The following is a 24,026-nucleotide window of genomic DNA, read 5'->3' as shown; positions in this document are numbered from 1 at the left end:
CCAGGTCTAGCAAAGAGGCTGGTTCATTACCCTGCATTTGTGGAAAGGGAGATAGGGCCAGGGGAACCCACCATGCTCAATTGTTTTATTGTTAAGTCCCAGAAGTGGCCAAATCAGTCCTGCTAATATCTACTAGCAAGAACCTAGTCACAGGGCCACATCTAGCTTTAAGGAACCCTGGGAAATATAGTCTTTACCTGGGCAACCATCTGCCTAGTTGAAACTCTTTTATTGACGTGGAAGAGTGGGAGATGGTAGAGGGCCAGAGTGGCTTCCATGACAAATTGAGATGAGGAGGTAGATCCTGTGAATACTGAACCACAGGTAAAAGTCTCCTCTTTTGACATGTGTTCATGGAAGAGAACCTTCCACACTTCGCAGAGCTGGGGCTTTGCCAAGGCCACAAACGTCTTCAGGAACTTCCCTATTTACAACTTTCAAAATGGCTCCAGGGCAGCATGGATCTCAAATGATGGTTTTAATACCCTCTGGTGAGGCTTATACAAGTTATTAGAAAACAGATAGCATCTTTTAATTCTTCTATGGATGATACTGTATCATCGTTTTCAAATGTATCATCATTTGAAAATGATGATACATTTTCAAATACTATGGGATAGATTCTGTGAGTATTGAGGGAGGGGCTGGTAAAATAATGGCAGTGATAACAGATAGACAAAAGCGTTAAGACTAAGGAGATACATGCTAAAGAAAATATATTTACACTATATATAGAATATGTAATATAAATACATACTATGGTACATATATATGTATATATATACACACACAACTCCTGCACCATGAATTAATAACACTTTTTTATGGCTTATAGAAATTGGTCTTCTATGCGTGTATATATGTACAGATACATATATATGCATATAAATGTCCACTTCCAGTCAGTAGGGTATCTACAAATTTTATGTATAAATAAAGGAACAGTCCATGTTGAATGGATATGTGCTTACTAATGTACTTATTATCTCTAGTAAAAACTTTTCACCTAAATTTCTAATATTGATTTGTAGAGTTTATCAAATCACTTTATTTTTTTAACATCTTTATCGGAGTATAATTGCTTTACAATGTTGGGTTAGTTTCTGCTGTATAACAAAGTGAATCAGCTATATATATACATATCCCCATATCCCCCCCCTTTTGCATCTCCCTCCCACACTCCTTATCCCACCCCTTCAACTGGTCAAAAAGCACTGAGCTGATCTCCCTGTGCTAGGCAGCTAATTCCCATTAACTATCTATTTTACATTTGGTAATATATATATGTCAATGCTACTCTTTCACTTCTTCCCAGCTTACCCTTCCCCCTCCCAGCATCCTCAAGTCCATTCTAAACGTCTGCATGTTTATTCCTGTCCTGCCCCTAGGTTAGTCAGAAACTTTTTTTTTTTTTTAGATTCCATATATATGTGCCAGCATACGGTATTTGTTTTTCTCTTTCTGACTTACTTCATTCTGTATGACAGACTCTAGGTCCATCCACCACACTACAAATAACTCAATTTTGTTTCTTTTTATGGCTGAGTAATATTCCATTGTATATATGTGCCACATCTTCTTTATCCATTCATCTGTTGATGGACATGTAGGTTGCTTCCATGTCCTGACTATTGTAAATAGAGCTGCAATGAACACTGTGGTATATGACTGTTTTTGGATTATGGTTTGCTCAGGGTATATGCCCTGTAGTGGGATTGCTGGGTCGTATGGTAGTTCTATTTTTAGTTTTTGAAGGAACCTCCATACTGTTCTCCATAGTGGCTGTATCAATTTGCATTCCCACCAACAGTGCAAGAGGGTTTGGTGGTACTGAATTCTCTTAACTTTTGCTTGTCTCTAAAGGTTTTATTTTCTCCATTCGAATCTGAATGAGATCCTTGCTGGGTAGAGCAATCTTGGTTGTAGTTTTTGTTCTCATCACTTTAAATATGTCCTGCTACTCCCTTCTGGCTTGCAGAGTTTCTGCTGAAAGATTAGCTGTTAACCTTATGGGGATTCCCTTGTATGTTATTTGTTGCTTTTCCCTTGCTGCTTTTAATATTTTTTCTTTGTATTTAATTTTTGATAGCTTGCTTAATATGTGTCTTGGCATGTTTCTCCTTTGATTTATCCTGTATGGGACTCTTTGTGCTTCCTGAACTTGATTGACTATTTCCTTTTCCATATTAGTGAAGTTTTTGTTTTGTTTTGTTTTGTTTTGTTTGCGATACGCGGGCCTCTCACTGTTGTGGCCTGTCCTGTTGTGCAGCACAGGCTCCAGACACGCAGGCTCAGTGGTCATGGCTCACGGGCCTAGTCGGTTCACGGCATGTGGGATCTTCCCAGACTGGGGCACAAACCCATGCCCCCTGCATCGGCAGGTGGACTCTCAACCACTGTACCACCAGGGAAGCCTCCCATATTAGTGAAGTTTTCAAGTATAATCTCTTCAAGTTATCTTCTCAGACCCTTTCTTTTCCTCCTCTTCTTCTGAGACCACTGTAATTCAAATGTTAGTACATTTAATGTTGTCCCAGAGATTTCTGAGACTGTCCTCAATTCTTTTCATTGTTTTTACTTTATTCTGCTCTGCAGTAGTTATTTCCACTATTTTATCTTCCAGGTCACTTATCCATTCTTCTGCCTCAGTTATTCTGCTCTTGGTTCCTTGTAGAGAATTTTTACTTTCATTTATTATATTATTCATCATTGTTTGTTTGCTCTTTAGTTCTTCTAGGTCCTTCTTAAATGTTTCTTGTATTTTCTCCCTTGTAATTCTAAGATGTTGGATCGTCTTTACCATCATCACTCTGAATTCTTTTTCAGGTAGACTGCCTATTTCCTCTTCATTTGTTAGGTCTGGTGGGTTTTTACCTTGCTCCTTCATCTGCTGCATATTTGTCTGTCTTCTCATTTTGTCTAACTTACTGTGTTTGGGGTCTCCTTTTCACAAGCTGCAGGTTCATAGTTCCCATTGTTTTTGGTGTCTGTCCCCAGTGGGTGAGGTTGGTTCAGTGGCTTGTTTAGGCTCCCTGGTGGAGGGGACTGGTGCCAGTCTTCTGGTGGGTGGGGCTGGATCCTGTCTTTCTGGTGGTCATGGCTGCATGCAGTGGTGTGTTTTTAGGTGTCTGTGAACTTAGTATGATTTTAAGCAGACTCTCTGCTAATGGGTGGAGTTGTTTTCCTGTCTTGCTAGTTGTTTGGCACAGGGCATCGAGCACTGGAGCTTGCTGACCATTGGGTGGAACTGGGTCTTACCATTGAGACGGCGATATCTGGGAGAGCTCTCGCATATTGATATTATGTGGGGCCTGGAGGCCTCTGGTCGTCCAATGTCCTGCACTCAACTCTCCCGCCACAGTGGTCCATGCCTGACACCAGGCGGGAGCACCAAGATCTTGTAAGCCACATGGCTCAGAAGAAAAGGGAGAAAAAGTAAAAGAAAAAAATTTTTTAAATAATTTTAAAAATTATTCAAATAAAAAAAAATAATAAAAAGAAGAGAGAAATAAAACCAATAAACCAATCTACCGATGATAACAAGTGCTGAAGACTATAATAAGATAAACATAAAAATCAGAAACCAGTCAGTTGCAGACAGCAAACCCAAGTCTACATTTGCTCCCAAAGTCCACCGCCTCATTTTTGGGATGATTCATTGTCTATTCAGATATTCCACAGATGCAGGGTACATTAAGTTGATTGTGGGGATTTAATCCACTGCTCCTGATGCTGAATGGACAGATTTCCCTTTGTCTTCTTTGTTTGCACAGCTCCTGGGGTTCAGCTTTGGTTTTGGCCCCGCCTCTACATGTAGGTCACCCTCAGGAATCTGTTCCCACCCAGACAGGACAGGGTTAAAGCAGCAGCTGATTATATGTCTCTGGCTGATTCAGGCTGGGGGTAGGGGGCGGTACGGTAGTTATAATTGGAACGCAGGGCGAGGCTGCAGTGGCAGAGGCTGCCATGATATTGAAACAGCCTGAGGCGCACCATGTGTTCTCCCAGGGAAGTTGTCCCTGGGTCATGGGACCCTGGCAGTGGCAGGCTGCACAGGCTCCTGGGGGGCTGTGGATAGTGACCTGTGCTTGCACACAGGATTCTTGGTGGCTGCAGCAGCAGCATTAGCATTTCATGCCCATCTCTGTGGTCCGAGCTGATATCTGCAGCTCGCACCCATCTCTGGAGCTCATTTAGGTGGTGCTCTGCCTTCTGTGGGCAGATAGGGAAGGAATCCCCTCTCCTCGTGCACCCCAAAACAATTATCTCTTGCCTGTTAGGCAGGTCCAGACTTTTTCCCAGACTCCCTCCCGGCTAACTGTGGCACACTAGCCCCCTTCAGGCTGTGTTCAGGCAGCTAACCCCAGTCCTCTCCCTGGGATCTGACCTCCGAAGCTGAAACCTCAGCTCTCAGCCCCCACCCATCCCGGTGGGTCAGCAGACAGCCCTCTCAGGCTGGTGAGTGCTGGTCAGCACTGATCCTCTTTGAGGGGATCTCTCCTCTTTGTCCTCTGTACCCCTGTTGCTGCGCTCTCCTCCATGGCTCCAAAGCTTCCCCCTTCCACCCCCCGTATCTGCCAGTGAAGGGGCTTCCTAGCGTGTGGAAACTTTTCCTCCTTCACAGCTCCCTCCCAGAGGTGCAGGTCCCGTCCCTATTCTTTTGTCTCTGTTTTTTTCTTTTGTCAGCATTCAATAGGAGTTGTTCTACATGTAGATATATTTTTGATGTATTTGTGGAGAGGAAGGTGATCTCCACATCTTACTCCTCTGCCATCTTGAAGGTCCCCCCTCAAATCACTTTAAATTATCCCAGAAAATAATGCTATATAAGGATTACCTGGAAATTTGTGTTTCAAGAATATACATAAAACCCTGGAATATTAGTCATATTAGTGACAAAAATTGCTTACTTTTCTCTGTCCTTTTTTGATCACCATTGCATCCTTAATGTATGGCCTGATGCTTTCTGTTTCATAAACTTCAAGAATTATGAATGAATAAATGCATAATGCATATATGCATAAGTGAGTGAATAAATATATACTTTTGAAGTTGTATTTCTTCTCTAAAACTTCTTAGGTAATCTTCAATGAATTTCTGATTTAGGGTTCTAGTCAGCAGGCTTCTACAAAAGAAGCAGATAAAATTTTCAAATGCAATGGAAGTTACTTGAGTTAATTTTAGATATTTTCTGACTAAAGGATTTATTTCTGCTTTACTGTCTTTTATACATTCTGAGGACAATTCCAACCTGGTTTATTTCTGGTCTTTTTGATTACATGCAGGATGTGAATACATGAAGGTCGATATCATGTTTCTGGTGGATGGTTCTGGCAGTATAGGATATGAAAATTTTGGGAAAATGAAAACCTTCATGAAAAACCTGTTAGCTAAGGTTCAGATTGGCCCAGACAAAACCCGAGTTGGTGTCATTCAATTCAGTGATCATAATAGGGAAGAATTCCGTCTTGATAAATACTATACACAAAAAGAAATTTCTGATGCAATAAACAGAATGTCTCCCATCAACAAAAACACTTTGACTGGAAATGCACTAACCTTTGTGGATCCATACTTCACTGAGCCCAAGGGGGGCCGTTCAATGGTCAAAAAGTTTCTCATCCTCATCACTGATGGAGAAGCCCAAGATGATGTGATAGACCCTGCAAAAGCTCTTCGGGACAAAGGTGTGGTCATCTTCTCTGTGGGGGTGTATGGGGCCAATAGATCTCAGCTGGAGGAGATCAGTGGGGACGGCAGCCTGGTCTTCCAAGTTGAGAACTTCGATGATCTAAAGACAATAGAGAGTAAACTCATCTTCCGCGTGTGTGCTCTTCATGGTAAGTGACCCTGTTATCCTTCAGGGCTCAAGGGTGTGAGCTGTTGACTTTATAGTGGGGTGAACAGTGACTTGGACACTGGGCTTGGCCTCCAACTGGACTTTGATATTAAATTTTGATCTTATCTATGCTATGTTAATATACCCATGACCTCAGGAACATATATACAAAATACCAAGATATATTCTAGAATAACAGTTTTGTCAGCTAATTTGGCAAAATGTACTCTGATTTTGATGACTTTAAATATATTCTAAGAAGGTCTCAGAATTTTACATTAAATTCCCAACTCTTTAATACCTGCATACTAGATTTTCCAGAGCCAATTTTTAATCCCAAATGATTCCCCAAATTGTTTCTTGGCTACCTATAACCATTGTTAAGCAGTAAATAGAAATACAAATTCATCTTCCTCTTAGTTAAATTAAAACCAATATCCTAAGCACAGTATCCCCCTAACAAAAACCCTCTGTATTTTAAAGTTATAGTGTATATTTTCATTACTTCACATTATTCTCTTACCCTCTATCAGCTAAGTATCATGCATCAGCTGTTTGTGTGTCTATCCCTTTGTAAAATTTTAATTTGCTACTTCTTTTTAAAACAATTGCTTGGGGTCATCACTTTTATCTGACAAACTGTAATCCTTTTCAAATTGAATTGAACAACCTTCCGTTTGAGCCCATCAATTTTAATGACTCGAGTAAGAACTTGCTATAAATCCACATGTAAGGTTAACAGCACCTGTGCTTTTAAATCTACCATGTGCTGTTGTTATCTGTGTTTTGGATACAACTAAGGGAACAAACCAAAGCATTAGTAACTGTATATTGTTCCTCTGGCAACAGAGGCCTCCTCTGGACTTCGTTCTTCAGGATTATGTGTTTCAAAATTTCAGAAAGTTAACAAATAAGGTGTCCTAGTGTAAACTCTGAGCTTTAGGCAGTAGCTCTAAGATTTCTCTTGGAACAGCTTAACTGGAATTTTTTTTCTTCCTCCAAGAATGGCAGTGATTCCCAAACCCTTGGGATTGTAGACACATTCTAAGAAAGGCTTACCTTAAGGCCACGGCCCCACCTTTGAAATCCAAAGGGCTCTTTCCGGCCTTTCTTCATTTTGAGAAATGTAATGTTTGTGGAGACCTTCTCTATAGCATGAGGTGAACTTTTAGCTGATTTATACATTAGATCAATTCATAAATATTTATCAAGTTATGACTAGTCACCAAATCACACTGGGTTGTTTTTCTGATGTAGCCTGGGCTCATCCACAGTGGATGAGACTTGAAATTTTGAGGGCTCATTGCCAGAAATAAGGATTGGAGGTAAGATAGGCAGGTGGAGGGTGAACCTTTAGGAAACATGTGCTTAAGTTACTTAGGGAAGGAAAAGAGTGGAAACAAGCTCACACTTTGGAGACTGAGCCAGAGTGGTTGCTTGGCTTCTAATGTGGAAGAGGGCTTGGGGCTGGGGTGAGGTGACAGGAGACTTAGCTCTCCCCTTACATGGGCTTTTCTGGGTTCCAATTTGAGAAGTCAAGGGAAGGAATACATGTAAATTCAAAGAGGCATGGTGCACACGGGAAAGTTTATCTACTAGAAGATGAGGAGACAGCTGGAGTCTGAAGGAGCAGGATGAAACTCCCAGTTTATCCACTGAGCTCCTGACCCTTTCAAAACTACAGGCCAGTCTGGCAAACATTGGTTGTGTCTCACCACTGAACTACACTGAATTACCTTCTGACATTCCCTTCCAGTTGAAAGCCTGCTTAGCAAAAGGTGTTGCACGACCTGATGAAATTTAGCAGAATAGAGTCGGGAAGCGTGAGGAGCACCAATCTGATCACAGAGTTACATAGATAAGGGTGCCAGTGTCCTTGGAATCATGATGTGGGCAAGTTCTACATCTCTAAGCCCTCAGCTTCCAGTAACTAAGTGAACTGCAGTATCTGGCAGGTGGGAGGGACGTGGCAAATGTAGTTTGCTTCCCTTCTAGTCTGTCTGTGCAGAACACACTGCAGGAAGTTTGTGATGCCTACTCTCTTCTCCTTTCAGATTGTAAAAGGATTAGACAGTTAGACGTTGTGTTTGTGCTGGACCATTCAGGCAGCATCCTGCCCCAAGACCAAGAAAGCATGATCAATGTCACTATCCATTTGGTGAAGAAATCGGATGTTGGCCCGGACAGAGTTCAGTTTGGAGCGCTCAGATACTCGGATCATCCTGAGGTTCTCTTCTACCTCAATACGTACTCAAACAGAGCAGCCATCATCGAGCATCTGAGGAGGCCCAGGGACACGGAAGGGAATACCTTCACTGCCAGGGCTCTGCAGCATGCAAACAACCTGTTCATGGAGGAACATGGCAGCCGTCTCAAGCAAAACGTGAAGCAGATGCTGATCATCATCACAGATGGGGTATCCCATGACCGAGATCAGCTCAGTGACGCGGCTTCAAAATTAAGAGCCAAAGGCATCATCATCTATGCAGTGGGTGTAGGAAAGGCCGACCAAGAAGAACTGGAGACTATGGCGGGGAATAAAAACTATACTATCCACATCAGTAATTTCAACAAACTGAAAGATATTTACCTGCCTCTGCAAGATAGTATGTGTACCAATGCACAAGAGGGTAAGTTGGGCTGTTAAAGTTTCTACAAGGATAGCAATACAAGTTTACACAAAAAATATATGATAACTTGGCTTCCCATTACCTGGGTGTCACAGGATGAACATTTCTCTGCTCAGGCTACCAGTTTTCTCATCTCTGAAAGAAATGCATTATTGATTAAGCAAGACTCTAAAGGTCCTTTGTCACCATATTGAAGACATTATACAAGAAGGTTTCAGAAGCAGTCCTTGCTATCTGGCCTCCCTGTTTCCTTTTTCTTGGCAGAAAGGACTCTTCTTAGGGTAATATTCACCTTTCCTCATTTCACGGCTGCCTGTGCTGCCTGTTTGCTTAATGGCCCCAAGTGCAACTACTCGGTATCAGTTTCAGGTCAAACTCAAGTGGAGAGTTTCATGGTTTAAACAGATAGACTTTTGTCTTCAAAGTTCCATGGGCCTCTAAATGGGATTGTCAACATCTTGTAGGGCCATTGGAAGTCCAAGTGGTATAGTGAACTTTTCTGGATAAAGGCCAGGAATGGGGTAATAGAGACTGGCTGCTAGGAACCAGGAGGGAAGGGGTCAAAGCTTATCCATGAGATACCCCAGGGCAGGAGGGGCTGGAGGCATCACATCTGAGGGAGGAAAGGGTTTGCCACCTGACCTCAAAGCAGCAGATATTGACAAGTCATCTAGGAGATCTCTGTGCCTCCTTGGAAGGCTGGAATCCTGGCCAGATATTAGCCCAGGCCGCCCGACATGGCAGATGCATCAGTCAACCAGCTAACTTCCTTTCTTCTTTCCTCTTCCCTCCCTTCTTCTGACTTCCTTCTCTTTTTCCTTTCCTCCTCCCTTCCTTCCTCTCTACCAGTTTGAAACCTACTTTTGTATCCAACACAAATCATGTTTCTATGACTGACGTTAACTCACTCTCATCTCTATGAAATAGTCCAACCCCAAACAAAACTTCCCCCCATATCCTGTGTCGGACCAGCATTTGCTAGGCTGGGTGAAACTACTTCTGACCTCCACAGCTCTACTTTACTTAAGTAAGCAATAAATTCAGCTTCTTGGTTTCAGATACTGAATAACGGTATTTAAGAAAACATGACTTTTCCCAAGGGAGTGGGGCCAGCTCAATTCTTGCACCTGTCTGGTCCTTCCCTAGACTCCCACCCTTGCCATCTGTCCTGCTGCCTTCCAGACCATCCTTAACACGGAGTGATCTTTCTGATACACACTGGGCTGTATCACTGATCTGCTCACAGGTTACAGTTTCTAAACTTCTGAGATCCACTTAGCCTCTGCTGACATCTCCCACCTCATCTCTTGCCCCCCATTTCATAGCCTTTCCCATCATCCTGAAATTCCTCCCTCTTTGCACGCATCATTCCACCCACCACAAGCCTGCCACTTCCCTTGGCTGCACCTAGCTTGTCTGTCACATCCAGCCTTTGTTTGCCAGTTTCCTGACCCAGCACCCAGCAGTGTCCCCACCGTGTCCCTCAACTCCTGCACCTTCTATTTCTCCTGGTGGTAGCACTTAACTCATACTTGCTGTTTCATTATCTGTACCCATCACAAGACTACGAACTCCTTGGGCAGGCTTGGGCTTTTGTTTATCACTGGGTCCTCACCAAATCTAGTACATTACTAGGACTACAGTCTTTTCCTAGGAATATGGGGCCTGCTTTCTTCTCATCTCCCACACCTGTCTTTTTGGAGGTAGATGCTGAGATGGAGTTTGGGATGCAAGAAGTTTATTAGGGAGGCACAGCTGTGAAAGAAAGGGGGGAAAGAAGAACAGGCAGTAGAAGTCAGTGATGCATGCTCTGTCATCTCAGTTACCTTCAGTGATCACTTTAGTGCTGCCCCATCCCAGCCTTTGCATTTGAAGGGAACCGAGCATCATCCCTTTGTTATGGACCATTTCACACTGGACTTCAGGGAAATGACCCTGTACCCTGTTTATTAACACTTGTCCATGAAATTTTAATATTTGGGTTATGATATTATTAAAACAATTTGTAATATAAAAAAGTGCTGGATTTAAGGATAAAAGGGACCTAGGTACCAGCTCCTCTGCATAGTAATTGCGTATTCTGAGGCAACTTACTTAACCTCTGAATTCCATTTCTCTACCTAACAAACAGAATAATTACTCACAAGGTGGTCATGAATATTAACCATTATTGTATGCTAAACAGGTTTTTTAAATGATAACTTTCAACACAGATGTAAAATGGTAACATTAATAGTAACAGGATTACTAATAATAGTACAGTGGTACTTGGCTTGGGTGAACATTCCAGTATGGGTATGTTGAAGAGATTTCAAGCCTTCGTAATGACCTTTTAATGAATATATTCAACCTAGTCAAATGTCTTACTTTCTTTCTCAGAGTAGTGTTCAGTGTCCTTTCAAATGAATCATGTAAATAATTAAAATTTGAAACAAAATCTATTAGCTTTCTCCTCCCCACTACTTTCTCTTCTCTTTGAGGGCCAATCGTGGTTCTCTCATCTGTTACCTTATCTCAATTTGCCATGAATGTGAGGATTTAGTAAAGCAACTTAAATATTTGAGCAAAGGGAAAATTTAGAATGACTCACAAGGACAGTAACTGATTTATTTTTTCAACTGCAGTCTGTAACATTCAAGAAGCCGATGTGATTTTCTTTTGTGATGGCTCTGACATGGTATCTGATTCAGACTTTGTTACCATGACAACTTTCTTGTCAGACTTAATTGATAATTTTGACATTCAGTCTCAAAGGATGAAAATTGGGATAGCACAATTTGGGAGCCGCTACCAAGAAATTATTGAGTTGCAAAACTCTCTGACTAAAACACAGTGGAAGTCTCGAATTCAAACTATGACGAAGAGCAACGGGCTTCCGCGAATGGACTTGGCGCTGAAACAAGTGAGCGTTATGTTTGAGCAATCCGCTGGTGGGAGAAGGAAGGCTGGTGTCCCTCAGACTTTGGTGGTTATCACATCTGGGAGTCCCCGCTATGATGTGACAGAGGCAGTGAAGACCCTGAGAGAAGATGGCATTTGCATTCTGGCTTTGGGCATAGGAAATGTTTATAAGGAAGAGCTCTTGTCGATAACGGGCAATTCTGAAAAAATCATCACTTTTAAAGACTTTGATAAACTAAAGAATGTGGATGTGAAAAAAAGAATGGTCCGTGAAATCTGCCAGAGTTGCGGGAAAACCAGTGAGTGCACCCTTGCTCTTTCTTTGTTATTATTTGATTGCAGCTTCCCAGTTGTCCATTTCCCAAGGTGTCTGTGGGTGAGTCCAGCAGAACATGTGTGCGGTGAGAATAGACATCTCCTCTTTTTCCAGAAATTGAGATCGGTCAGCCTCCCTCAGAGACAGGGGAAAGGGTGCAGAGGCTGGAGGAGGCCCTGGGTTGTGTCCCCTGGTCAGCCCTGCCCCCCAATGTAATCCAGTGGTTATGCTCCTCTAACACCTGGAACTCAGCCTCCTATTTCTACCCTCTCTGCTTCTGGAAGTCCTAGAGCAATGCCCTGCATCCCACAGGAAGTAAGTAAAATAAACATTTGCTGACTGGACATTTTCCTATTCTAGCTTTGTTAAACCATCTTGTAAGGGATTCAGTGTGCGTGTGTGTGTGTGTGTGTGTTGTCCATCTGTGTCAGATGTGTCAGCACACATCTGTACATTTTCTTCTTTTAATGATGGCATTCATATAATCATAACATAGTAAAGATTTGAATTGTCCTTGGGGATCATTTAATTTCCAGAGTTCACCAATGCTGATGGCTACAAAGGCCAGGTGGGTCATGGAAGTGAGTCAAGTGGGCAGGGAGTGAAGAAAATGAACGCAGAGCCACGGCTCACCTGATGAGGATGTCATTCTTCAGCTCCAGGTGCGAGTTGCTGTGTGGGACTCAGGTTCTGTACACTTGGGGCTGGGAGTTGGGAGGACAGAGCAACATTGAAGGATAATATTTTGTGGAATTTGCACAACAGGCAGAAATTCCGCAAAGAGCTTCTGTTTCTAGACTCGTTATGATGGAAGTGACTTCTTTTACAAAACACATTGGTTTTTCCAAGCTCTCTATTGGGGTGCTCACTGGGGGCAGATGACAGTGGTGGAGGAGCCCGGGACTGGAATCAGAACGCCAGGGTTCCCACTCTGGTTCAGCAGCAGCAACCGCCATGCATGACCATCTCCTCGTGTGTAAAATGAGCAACTGGACAGGGTCAGGGGTGACCAAGTGACAACTTGTAGCTGAATTGGGGTTGTCCTATTTGGTGTTGACAGATTCTTAATTAATTGATAACTTTTACAAACTGGAGATGTTGCATTAAAATGCAAATTTCAGGTTTCTTTTTGAAAAATCAGACAACGTAACCACATTAAGCCCCATTTCCCACATGGCTACTCTCAGCTGGAACTGAATGGTGGACAGATGTATCATTGCTCTGCGTTCATTTTCTCATTCCCTGCCCACTTGATTCGTTGATATTACCCTCCTGGCCTTTGCCACCATCTGAGTTGGTGGCCTCTGGATTAAATAAACTCTAAGGACAATTCATATATTTAATATGTTATAATTATATGAGTCATAATATGTCATCATTAAAAGAAGAAAATATGCATGCACATGTGCGCACACACACGAGGCCAGCCACTGAGAATAAGACTAAACCATGATTAGACTTCAAACAGTTACTGAAACATGTAACATTTGAATGGGACATGCAAGGGCGGGGAGGGTGAGGGTGAACCTGTGCTACATGTTGACTGAGCAGCCAGTATTTTCCTTTTTGGACACTTTTGGGTCCTAGAGACCCTCCAGCCCTAGACCATGACTGCTTCCCCTTTTCCTGCCCCATCTGCCCTTCCTTGCTCCTGTCTGCTCATTAATTTGGCCTTATTTCCCTTGGTCTCCAGACTGCTTTCTGGACATAGTGGTCAGCTTCGACATTTCCACTCACCTGATGGGGCAGCCATTATTCCATGGCCACCCCCAGCTGGAATCATACCTCCCAGGCATCTTAGAGGACATTACCTCCCTCAGGGGTGTGAGCTGCGGGGCAGGCACAGAGGTACAGGTGAGCATGGCCTTTAAGGTGAACAGTGACCAGAATTTCCCCACCAAGTTCCAAATCTACCAGGAAACAATATTTGACAGCCTACTGCAAGTCACCGTCAACGGGCCAACTCACCTGAATGCACAGTTCGTGCAGTCCATGTGGGACACGTTTAACGATACGTCTGCATCCCGAGGACAGGTATCCGTGTCACATTCTAGCTCCCATCTCCATGCTCTTGTATTGGTTTCTCCCTCCCAGTTATATGTTTTGTTCTCATGTCATCCCATTCTATGCTTTCCTCTTTCTCTAGGTATTACTCATCTTTTCAGATGGTCTTGGGAGTGAAAGCAAAATAATGCTTGAAGATACATCGGACAGGCTCAGAGAAGCAGGTAAAGTTGAAATTGAAAAAGTAAATGATGAAGCATGGAATCTGCTGAACAAGTCTGTACCTACTAGGGAGCTCTGGAACTTGGGATTTGCCTGGCCACTTGAAGCAACTGCTGCTGGTGTCCTGCCCAGACCCCCTTGACAAGCTGCCCACTTATCCCCCAAATGCTGCAAACACTACAGCCAAGTTCTTATACCTGTGACCTTCTATAGATGTGTGCCCTTGACTGAACCCAACAGTGACCTGATGCTTGGAATGGGGGTTGGGGTTACACATCCCACCTGAGGGATGAGAGCAGGGGTAATTATTGCAGAGGGATACAGAAACCCAACACTCTTGCCTGAAGTGGGTCAACTCTGGTATAGCCTACACTCCAGGGACCCTCAGGAATCAGACCCAGGTGAGGACTTTACTGAGACACATCCTTGCTCACAACCTCCCCTTCCCTTTCCTGCTTCTCTCTCTCCCTCTGTAAGCCACTTAATACAGATTCCTGTCTCAGATTCTGCTTCTAGGGAACCTAAGACACTTCCTACTGTGTCTGATTTTCCATGGGAAAGATTGCAACATGGATTTTGAAAAGCACTTCTCACTATACCTCCCCTGTCCATGTCATAGTTTCAGAAGAGCTGGGAGCTAAGTGCAGAAGTGGAGAGTCACATACAGAGACAGGAGGCAGGCAGGTGACCGGCAGGTGGGGCATGTTATTGGAGGCTTCCTTGGTGTAGCCCTCGTGGCTTCCAGTGTTCAGCTTCCATGGAAACTCCCAGGGGCCATAAATGTCCTGGTTGTGTCACCTTCCCTTCTTGAATCCCTACTATACATTCCCACTGTTCTTAGAATATCAAATTCCTTCATATGGCCTGTGAGGCCTTACAGGATCTGGCCCCACTTCCCACTCAGCTTTACCTGGCTGCTCACACTCTGTTCCAGCATCAGAACTTTTTCCATTCTCCCTCCAATGTCCTTTTCAACCTCACCCTCCCCACCCTTGCATGTCCTCTTTCCTTCTGCCTGGGACTCTCCCCACTCTCAGCTTCCCCCAAGTTCTTCTCACCACCTCCCTTCTCTGGTTTTTTCCCTTGACCAACTTCCATTCATCCTTTAGGATCAGTCTAGACATCAGTTCTTCGCAGAAACCTTGTGTGACCTTCCAAAACCGAGTTAGGAGCTTCTTCTTCAGACTTTTGTAGCATCCTGACCCTCTCCCTGGTACAATGATTAATACATAATAGGCTTCTAATAAGCAAATATTTGTTTAATGAAAGGAGAGAAAGAGTAAATGGACCAGCAAATGAATTAATGAGTGAGTGAATGGGTGAATAAATGAATAAATGAATTCCTGGGTATGGCCAGGAGTTCAGTTGAGACTGGAATCACCTGGGCGTTCCTCAAGCTTCCAGGGCCCACCCAGCTGCCAGGGTGTTTGGCAGTGGAGATGATTTGAGAGCTATTTACATTCTATTTACAAATTTTGTAATTAATTTACAAATTAATGTAATTAATTTACATTCAGAAAAATTCATAGTTCATAGCAGCACTATTTACAATAGTCAAGACATGGAAACAACCTAAATGTCCATCAACAGATGAATGGATAAAGAAGATGTGGTATATATATGCAGTGGAATAGTACTCAGCCACAAAAAAGAATGAAATAATGCCATTTGCAGCAACATGGATGGACCTAGAGATTATCATACTAAGTGAAGGAGATCAGACAGAGAAATACAAATATCATATGATATCACTTTTATGCGGAATCTAAAAAAGTGGTACAAATGTACTTATTTACAAAACACAAATAGACTCACAGACATAGAAAACAAACTTATAGTTATCAAAGGGGATAGTGGTGGGGGAGATAAATTAGGAGTTTGATATTAACACATACATACAACTATGTATAAAATAGATGAACAACAAGGACTTACTGTATAGCACAGATATTGAACTATATTCAATATCTTATAATAACCTATAATGGAAAAAATATATATATTCTGTTATATATATATATATATGACTGAATGACTCTGCTGTGCCCCTGAAACTAACACAACATTGTAAACTAACTATACTTCAATTTTTAAAAATGGTGTAAAAAATAAATTTAAAAAAGTTACTAACTACCATGTTAAAAAAAAATTCAGAAGAACTGTGAAGATGAACAATATCCTTTCTTAAAAAATTGCTTTCAAATGCCCCAGAACTGCATTAAGATTGGTGGTGAGGAATCAAACACAGTTTTCTGCTAGTGTTTTTCTGTAAGATTTCTTAGATTTCATGCTGAGGTCAGGAACCATTGCCTCATGTGTGTACTGAAGATGCAGGCAAAGCGCTGTTGGGTTCTTCAGTATCAAGAACACTCCTTTCTCTTATTTTTCACCCCTTTTTGATTTTTTCATTCATGTTCACTGAATGGAAATAAGATGGGCTTTCCTTCTTTTTTGTGTACAATTCCTGGGGTTTTATATCTGTTGTATTTACTGCCTAGGACTTGACGCTTTGCTGGTGGTTTCCCTAAACTCAACCTCTCATGATGAGTTTTCCAGCTTTGAATTTGGAAAAGGATTTGATTACAGGATTCACCTGACCATTGGAATGAAAGAATTGGGCAATATGTTATCACAGTATCTGGTGAGTTGCTGAAGAAAAAAAAAAACATTTTTCAAGATGCCCTGGGAACATTGGAATTGGAATTGGAATCCTGATGAGTATTCCCAAAGATTCCCTTGTTTGCCCTAAATTCAGTTACATGGTCTTTAGCATATGAAAAATTGTGAAAGCCCAGAGCATTGTTCTTTGCTTCGCCATGCTCTTTCATCCCTTGTCATCTCGCCAAATGAATGCAGAGGAAGCTAAAATCCAACCAACCCCTAATCAAATCAAAAGCCCCCAACAGTTTATGCTGCAGAAATCCAAGGAAACAAAAGCTGTTAACTAGGAACCAACCAGTCTTGTGCACACTTGGCCTGTGACCATCTGTGTAGTGAGTGCCTCTTCTATAAATAGAGGTCATTTCCTTGGAAAAGGTATGTCGCCAGTGCAGTTGCTGATCTGGTGCTCTTTCTTCAGGGTTAAGTCAAAAAGCACCTCTTATTCTCCGCAGCCCCTCACCCAATGAGAGAGGACAGGCTGTAGGTGGTGAATTATGATTTATGTCAATTCAGTTCTTATGTGATGAAGTTCCTCACCATAGTTGCTCACTCATTTTTTCTTTTTCCCAGGGAAACATTGCAGAGAGGACTTGCTGCTGTACGTTTTGCAAATGTTCACAGACTCCAGGACCTCAAGGGATCCGAGGACCACAAGCCTTAAAGGTGCCTTTGAGTTGTGACATGCTTTTACCTAATGGGCTTTGATTTGGTGTAGGTGGAGCTGAGATTGAGTAGTTGGGTTTACAACCTTTGCTTGATACTGATGTAATTACTTTGGGCCATTTGTGTGACTTCTATGGTGTAGGAGCCAGATCAGAAGGGCTCACATTTTAAAAAATATATATTTTATTGAAGTATTAATTTACAATGTTGTGTTAATTTCTACAATACAGCAAAGTGATTCAGTTATACATATATACACATTCTTTTTCATATTCTTTTCTATTATGGTTTTTCATGGGATATTGAATATAGTTCCCTGTACTATATAGTAGGACCTTGTTGTTTCTCTATGTTATACATAGTAGTGTGTATAAGCTAATCCCAAACTCTTAATTTATCCCTTCCCTCCTTCCCCTTTGGTAGTATAAGTTTGTTTTCTATGTCTGAGTCTATTTCTGTTTTGTAAATAAGTTCATATGTATCATTTCTTAGATTCCATGTATAAGTGATATCATATGATATTTGTCTTTGAGTTACTTCACTTGGTCTGATAATCTCTGGGTCCGTCCATGTTGCTGCAAATGGCATTATTTCATTTTTTATGGCTGAGTAATATTCCATTGTATAAATATACCACATATTCTTTATCCACTCCTCTGTTGATGGGCTTTTAGGTTGCTTCCATGTCTTGGTTATTGTGAATAGTACTGCTGTGAACATTGGGGTGCATGTGTCTTTTTGAATTAGAGTATTTTCAAATATATGCCCAGGAGTGGGATTGCAGAATCATATGGCAACTCTATTTTTAGTTTTTTGAGGAACCTCCATGCAGTTTTCCATAGTGGCTGCACCAATTTACATTCCCATCAACAGTGTAGGAGGGTTCAGAAGGCTCACTTTTGATGCTACTATTAAGAATGACTCCCTTTTCTCTTATGTATCCTTGGTGTTGTTGCTCCTTGGCTTTGCAGTTTACACTTTTGCACATTAGACAGTTTGAAAGGTGTCAAGAGGTGTTAGAAATGGTGGGGAAAGTTGTGCTTCATCAGCAATGATACGTGATTGAACTTCAAAAAGAACATAGCACTGCAGATTAATAGCCCTTAAAAAAAGATTATGAAAGATCAATTACACAGCAATAGCATAGATAAATATATCGTGGTATTTTAATTCAGTAGAATGCTCTAAGGTAGTGAAAATGAATGAACTACAGCTACACATAACAACAGGATAAATTTTACAAACACAATAATGGCCAAAAAAAGCAAAACACAGAAAAGTGCGTATGGTATGATTTCATTTATAAAAAGTTTGAAAAGAGGCAAAACTAACCCATAGTGTCTAGGGATGAATGATTAAGTAGTGAAGTATTTTTTTTTAAGTCCAGGAAATATTATCATAAAAGCAGGAGTGTGTTCCCAGGGGAAGAGTGAGGAGTTGTTTGTGATTGGGGTAGCTGCTGTGTCTGGGTACCAGCCATGTCCTATTTCTTGGCCTGGGTGGTGATGACACAGATGTTCACTTCATAATAATTAAGCTGTACCTTTATATTTTATTTACTTTTATGCACTTTTCAAATGCATTTTAGATATCACAATGAAAAGGAGTCTGGGCTATTTTATTTTAAGAACTCAAACACAATTCTTGCTCCTCAGTGCTGCATTGTCCATCCTTGTGAAAGGATAATTGATCAAGGACCTCCCTTTAGGTCCTTGTTGTTTATCTGTTTTATACACAGTAGTGTGTATATGTTAATCCCAAACTCCTAATTTATCCCTCCCCTTGACTTTTTACTAAGTTACAGTGTTTTGTTTAGCACAGTTTTGTCTCTTATTATGTTGCTTGGTACTAGAATTCTATTCCAAGAGCAAATCTCTAGTATACTGAGCAGACAGTGCGGACCTGTGTTAGAGGGTGAGGAAAGCAAACCTTAAAGGAAATCCTTGCCAAAAATAAACCATGAGGCAGTTAAACGCAGAGGGAGAGATGATAGCAACTTAAATATGCATAACCTTGTTGTTGAAGGGCTTATTCTTTTTTAAGCTCTCAAAAAAGCAGAAGAAAGTAAAATGATCTCTTTGGAAATGTTATCAATTTGCCTGCTGAAAGGGTCCTGGTGGCCACCACTGTCCTCCGTGCAACCCCCCCTGGCACAGGGCTGACCCTGAAGCCCTGAGCTGCACTGGGTTCCAAACTCAGCCTCCTGTAGGCATCAGGAGGCCACCTCTGCAGAGGGCTTCAGAGCCAATAACAAGGACAAAAGCCAGCCCTAGAACTTGTCTGACTCTCTTCACACTCACAGCCACACCTGCAAAAACCACAACCAGGTTGGAGGGAGGGTCTTGCCTAAAATGCCTAATGTAACAAGTTTGAGTTGATGGAAGATGACTAAGATTGAATTTTCTCTCTTTCCTCCCAGGGTCTTCCAGGTCTGAAAGGCAGCAGAGGACACAGGGGAGAGGAGGGAGACCCTGTAAGTTTTTGTGACCCACTGCCCACCATACTTACTGACTTCCTTTTTTCATAAAAGCAGCTTTATTTTCCAGAAGGGATAATGGGGTTTTGTTTATATAGTTTTTGTAGTTTGGGGGGAGGGGGAATGGGTTGCTTTTCTTTTTTTTTCCTTTTCCTTGTCTTCATCATGAGGCACTTGCTAAACCTACTTTTTGGGAGAAGGAGGGAGCAGGCTCACCTACATTTTGCCTTGCACAGTTTTGTGGGTGGCAGGGAGCTAGGCATCCTCTTTCCTGCCCCTGCGCAGGGTGAAGCTGGATTATTTGCGAGGGGCTCTCTCTGGACCTGCAGTCCAGTGCTTCGGACGTGGAAATAGAAGCCGGCAAAGCACCCCCTAAACATGGTGTTGTGGTCCCAAGCCACATGTGGTTTTCGAATCTCAATCTTTGACCCCCAAACCAGAACTGTCACTTGGTTCACCAAATTATAAAAATGGATTTGGAGGAACTGAAACCACTTAGGTGGCTCCATTGGGATAAGAAAAGCTTAGGAGACATCCAGCCTGCATCTCCATCCCCTTAGAATCCTTATCTGCACAGCAAGTTGTGATTAAAAGTATAGGCTCCCAGGGCTTCCCTGGTTGCACAGTGGTTGAGAGTCCGCCTGCCAATGCAGGGGACACGGGTTCGTGCCCCGGTGCAGGAGGATCCCACATGCCGCCGCCGAGAGGCTGGGCCTATGAGCCATGGCCCCTGAGCCTGAGCGTCCGGAGCCTGTGCTCCGCAATGGGAGAGGCCACAACAGTGAGAGGCCCACGTACCAAAAAAAAAAAATATATATATATATATATATAGGCTCCCAGATTAGGATTGACATATATACACTAATATGTATAAAATGGATAACTAATAAGAACCTGCTGTATAAAAAAATAAATAAAATTCTAAAATTCAAGAAAAATAATAATAAAATCATTTTTGAGATCTGAAAATAAATAAATAAATAAATGTAAATAAATGTATTTTATTTATTGACTGTCCCAAATCAGACAGTCAAGGGCTGATCTAGACGTGAAACCTTAACAAGATATGTAACTTCTTGACCCTCGGTTTCCTCCTCTGTAAACACTTATAAATTCCTCTAAGACTGTAATTTACCTACCCTGTACCTGCAGAGGGGTCATGGAGCCTACTGAGCCAGCTAGGGTTTGAGTGAGGGGAAGTGTCACCCAATGCCTGACTGTGAGCCCACAGCTGTCTCTCAGCAATTGTGGCCATAGGTGAGGCCTCCTGCTTTTACTGGGAACAATTCTCAGAATAAAGAAAGCAAAGCAGCAAAAGGAAAATCACCTCTCCCCTCACCTACCAGGAAAGCAAGAACTAAGTTAATTGCTAGATGAGTATTTATCCACACAGCCAACCATTAGCGCCTTCTATGCACCCAGATCTGAGCCAGGCACCAGGGACACAACGGGAGAAGAGACAGTTGGGGGTTCCTGCTCTCAGGAAACACAATATTGTTCTTCTCTTGAGACTCATTTTATTCTAGCCCTTACCTGTATTTAAATATTTCCTGGGAGAAGGCAGACTAACGGGAGAGGCACATGTCATTGACCTTGAGTGCTCTTCCCTGTGTGGATGCTCTAACTTTGGGGATCTTTAACCTTGTGGTCCTTCCCGTGAGCGCTGGTTTGGGGCAATGTCATTTCCTATCAACTGCTTCTGCTCAGTTCTGGTCCCCTGACACAAACTTGCTTCTCTGCCGTGAGCAATTTTGAGTTTTTCAGGCCAGTGTTAGGGCCTGGGCAAGATGTTAGGGCCAAGATGTATCAGTGGAGCATTGGGAATGGGGCTGCAAAGTGAAGTGACTTTAAACCTTTGGCTGTGCTTTCTGATAAGGGCAGGGAAACAACTGAGCCCATCCCACACCTTTGTGTGATCTTGGATCTGTAAGAAAGCCCTGAAGGGAAAATGCTTGAATCGAAGGGAAAACCAGAGTTAATTAATGAATTTGCAGGAGAGTTTGCTTTTCTAGAGCTCAGAGTGTCCAGCTGCTCTGGCTTCACTCTTGAAAAGTAAACTGCTGGCAGCTTCTGGCAAAAGAGTCACTTTGGATACCTGTTTGGGTACCTTTTCTTAGGGAAGACAAGGAGACACTGGACCCCAAGGAAATAGAGGGATTGAAGGATGTCCAGGGGAGCGGGGTCAAAAGGTAAATATTGTATTTTAAATTCTCTATGGCATCCTCTCCGTCTCTCCTCCATCCCCTCCCTCTTCTGTGATCTCTCTTCCATCCCCCCTCCCACTTTCCCTTTCTCCAATTGCATGTTAGTTTCCTCTTCTGCAGAGTAAGTCTATTTAGTCATCCCAAGAAATTTTGAGCATTATTAAATTCCACCTGTAACCTCTTTGTGGTTGGAAACCCAGAAGCTACTAAAGAAATACAAAATCACTCTCTTAACGGAGGCAGCCCCTTCCTGCCCCAATAGACTGTGAATCCACATTCTCCTTGACATGCCAGTGAGAGATATTTAATCTTTTACAGGGAGCCAAAGGATTTGCTGGATATAAGGTACTGTAGTTACTTCTTCAGTCAAATTTCACTTCCTAATGGGCTTAGTTTACTGATAAGCATGTGGCAGAGATCTCCCTTGACCTGATTGCTGCCCATCTTTGTCTTTTAGGGAGAACATGGGGACGATGGGATTGATGGATTCTATGGGGAAGAGGTAAAGCCATTTTTCCTTAAGTACCATAAAATCGTCATGAGGTTGATGTATTTCTTTAATGGGAATTTTGTTTGCCTTGTCTTCTTTTAGGGCTTTCATGGACTTCCTGGGAAAAAGGGAGAAAAGGGTGATCCAGGGTCCCAGGTAACACTTTTCAGTACATCAAAGAAGGAGAATTTGGTGTTAGAGATAGTCTTCATTGTTGTGTGTCACAGGTTATGAGGAATAAAGTTGACAGTAATGAAGCCTATTACCACCGAATAGATGCTACATCCCCATTTGGGGCAAGTGGGTAACTATGCAGTTTTCAAGAATTTCCAGCTAGAAAGATTCAAGACTTGCAAGGATGTTCTATGAGCATGTTTTTCAGAAGTCTGCAAATGAATGCATTTGCCTGTTAGCAGCTTACTTCTTCTCTTTATTGTATAAGAAAAAAATAAAAAGCAAGAGAAAGAGACAAAATTATTTTGGTGGCCTTTGTGTAGCAAATCACAGAGAAAAATTTTTTTATTTTTAATTCATTTTGACACTCAATGTGTGCCTGATTCACTTATTTATCAAATACTTCTGGATACCTGGCATGTGTCAGGCACTGAGTTATGTGCTAACGACTCAGAGATGAACCACACTGTCCTTGTCTTCAAGGATCCCCTAGTGTAGCTGGAGAGACAGACATATCAATAGCTAATGATGACACAGTATGTGGTTGGGGGTCATGTTATAGGTAACTAGGTGGGAGCCCAGAGAAGGGCACCTAACTCTGCAGGGTGGGGAGTGAGTGCAGGAAACCTTCCCAGAGGAAATGATCCCTGAGCTGAAGATGAATAGGAATTAGTAAGACGTGGAGAAACGGCAGTCCAGACAGAGGGAACAGCATAAGCAAAGACCTGGAGGCTTGGGGGCCCTGCAAGTTGTTCTGCTTGGTGTGAGCTTTAGGGTACAGGTGGAGGGAGGTGAGGTTCAAGAGTGGGTGGGAAGAGCTGGTGAAGGTACTGGTGAGCCATGGAGGAGGAGTCTGGATTTTAGCCATTAAGGAATGGGGAGCCTTAGAAAAATTGTAAGTAGGGGGGTCACAATCGAATTTGCATTTTAGAAATATTCCGTGACAGTAGTGTGGAGGATGCATTGGGGATGACATAGATGCAAGGCAAATATGAGAGGCAGATCTGTAATAATCAAGGTGAGAAGTGATGAAGCCTTCAAGTAAAGCAAGAGACACAAAACCCATGAAGGTTGTAACAGGGTCCAGGCTGGAGTGAGGACCTAGTGTGCAAAATTTAAGGAAGCACTCATTCTCAGAGTGAAGCAAAGTGTGAGTACCTGCCTAAATTTTGCACCCTGGGTACCTTGTTTGTCTCACCCTAGCTCTGACTCCAGGATATCAGATCTCCAGGTAACCAAAGAAGCAGGGAATGAGAAGCCAGTCAAAATGCCTGCAAGGATCCCAGCTTGGGCAAGTTTAGTTGGGAACAGTTGAGTTTGAGATGACAATGGAACATCCCAGTGGTGGTTTCCAGTGGACAATTTAATTACAGATGTCAGAAGTTGCTAGACTGGCTGGGATGTCCAATACGATACCCACTAGCAATATGTGACTACTTAAATTCA

General features: G+C 42.4%; 1 protein-coding gene across 1 annotated transcript in view; it reads left to right on the top strand.

Moving 5' to 3' along the window:
* The window catches only part of COL6A5 (collagen type VI alpha 5 chain), a gene marked incomplete at both ends in the record, with an annotated part of 114,934 nt that overhangs the window by 13,252 nt on the left and 77,656 nt on the right, over positions 1 to 24,026 (top strand). Inside the window, 12 exons of the mRNA XM_082840403.1 lie at positions 5,286 to 5,840; positions 7,894 to 8,469; positions 11,094 to 11,669; positions 13,380 to 13,720; positions 13,833 to 13,914; positions 16,411 to 16,553; positions 17,144 to 17,236; positions 19,656 to 19,709; positions 21,830 to 21,901; positions 22,235 to 22,261; positions 22,374 to 22,418; positions 22,509 to 22,562. Of these exons, the coding sequence (XP_082696529.1) occupies positions 5,286 to 5,840; positions 7,894 to 8,469; positions 11,094 to 11,669; positions 13,380 to 13,720; positions 13,833 to 13,914; positions 16,411 to 16,553; positions 17,144 to 17,236; positions 19,656 to 19,709; positions 21,830 to 21,901; positions 22,235 to 22,261; positions 22,374 to 22,418; positions 22,509 to 22,562 (2,618 nt within the window). The remainder of the gene's footprint in view (positions 1 to 5,285; positions 5,841 to 7,893; positions 8,470 to 11,093; positions 11,670 to 13,379; positions 13,721 to 13,832; positions 13,915 to 16,410; positions 16,554 to 17,143; positions 17,237 to 19,655; positions 19,710 to 21,829; positions 21,902 to 22,234; positions 22,262 to 22,373; positions 22,419 to 22,508; positions 22,563 to 24,026) is intronic.

The sequence above is a fragment of the Leucopleurus acutus genome (genome assembly GCF_964270905.1).
Source record: "Leucopleurus acutus genome assembly, chromosome: 5".
Lineage (NCBI taxonomy): Eukaryota > Metazoa > Chordata > Mammalia > Artiodactyla > Delphinidae > Leucopleurus > Leucopleurus acutus.
Note: the sequence above shows the minus strand (reverse complement) of the source record. Positions and strands in the feature narration are given on the sequence as shown.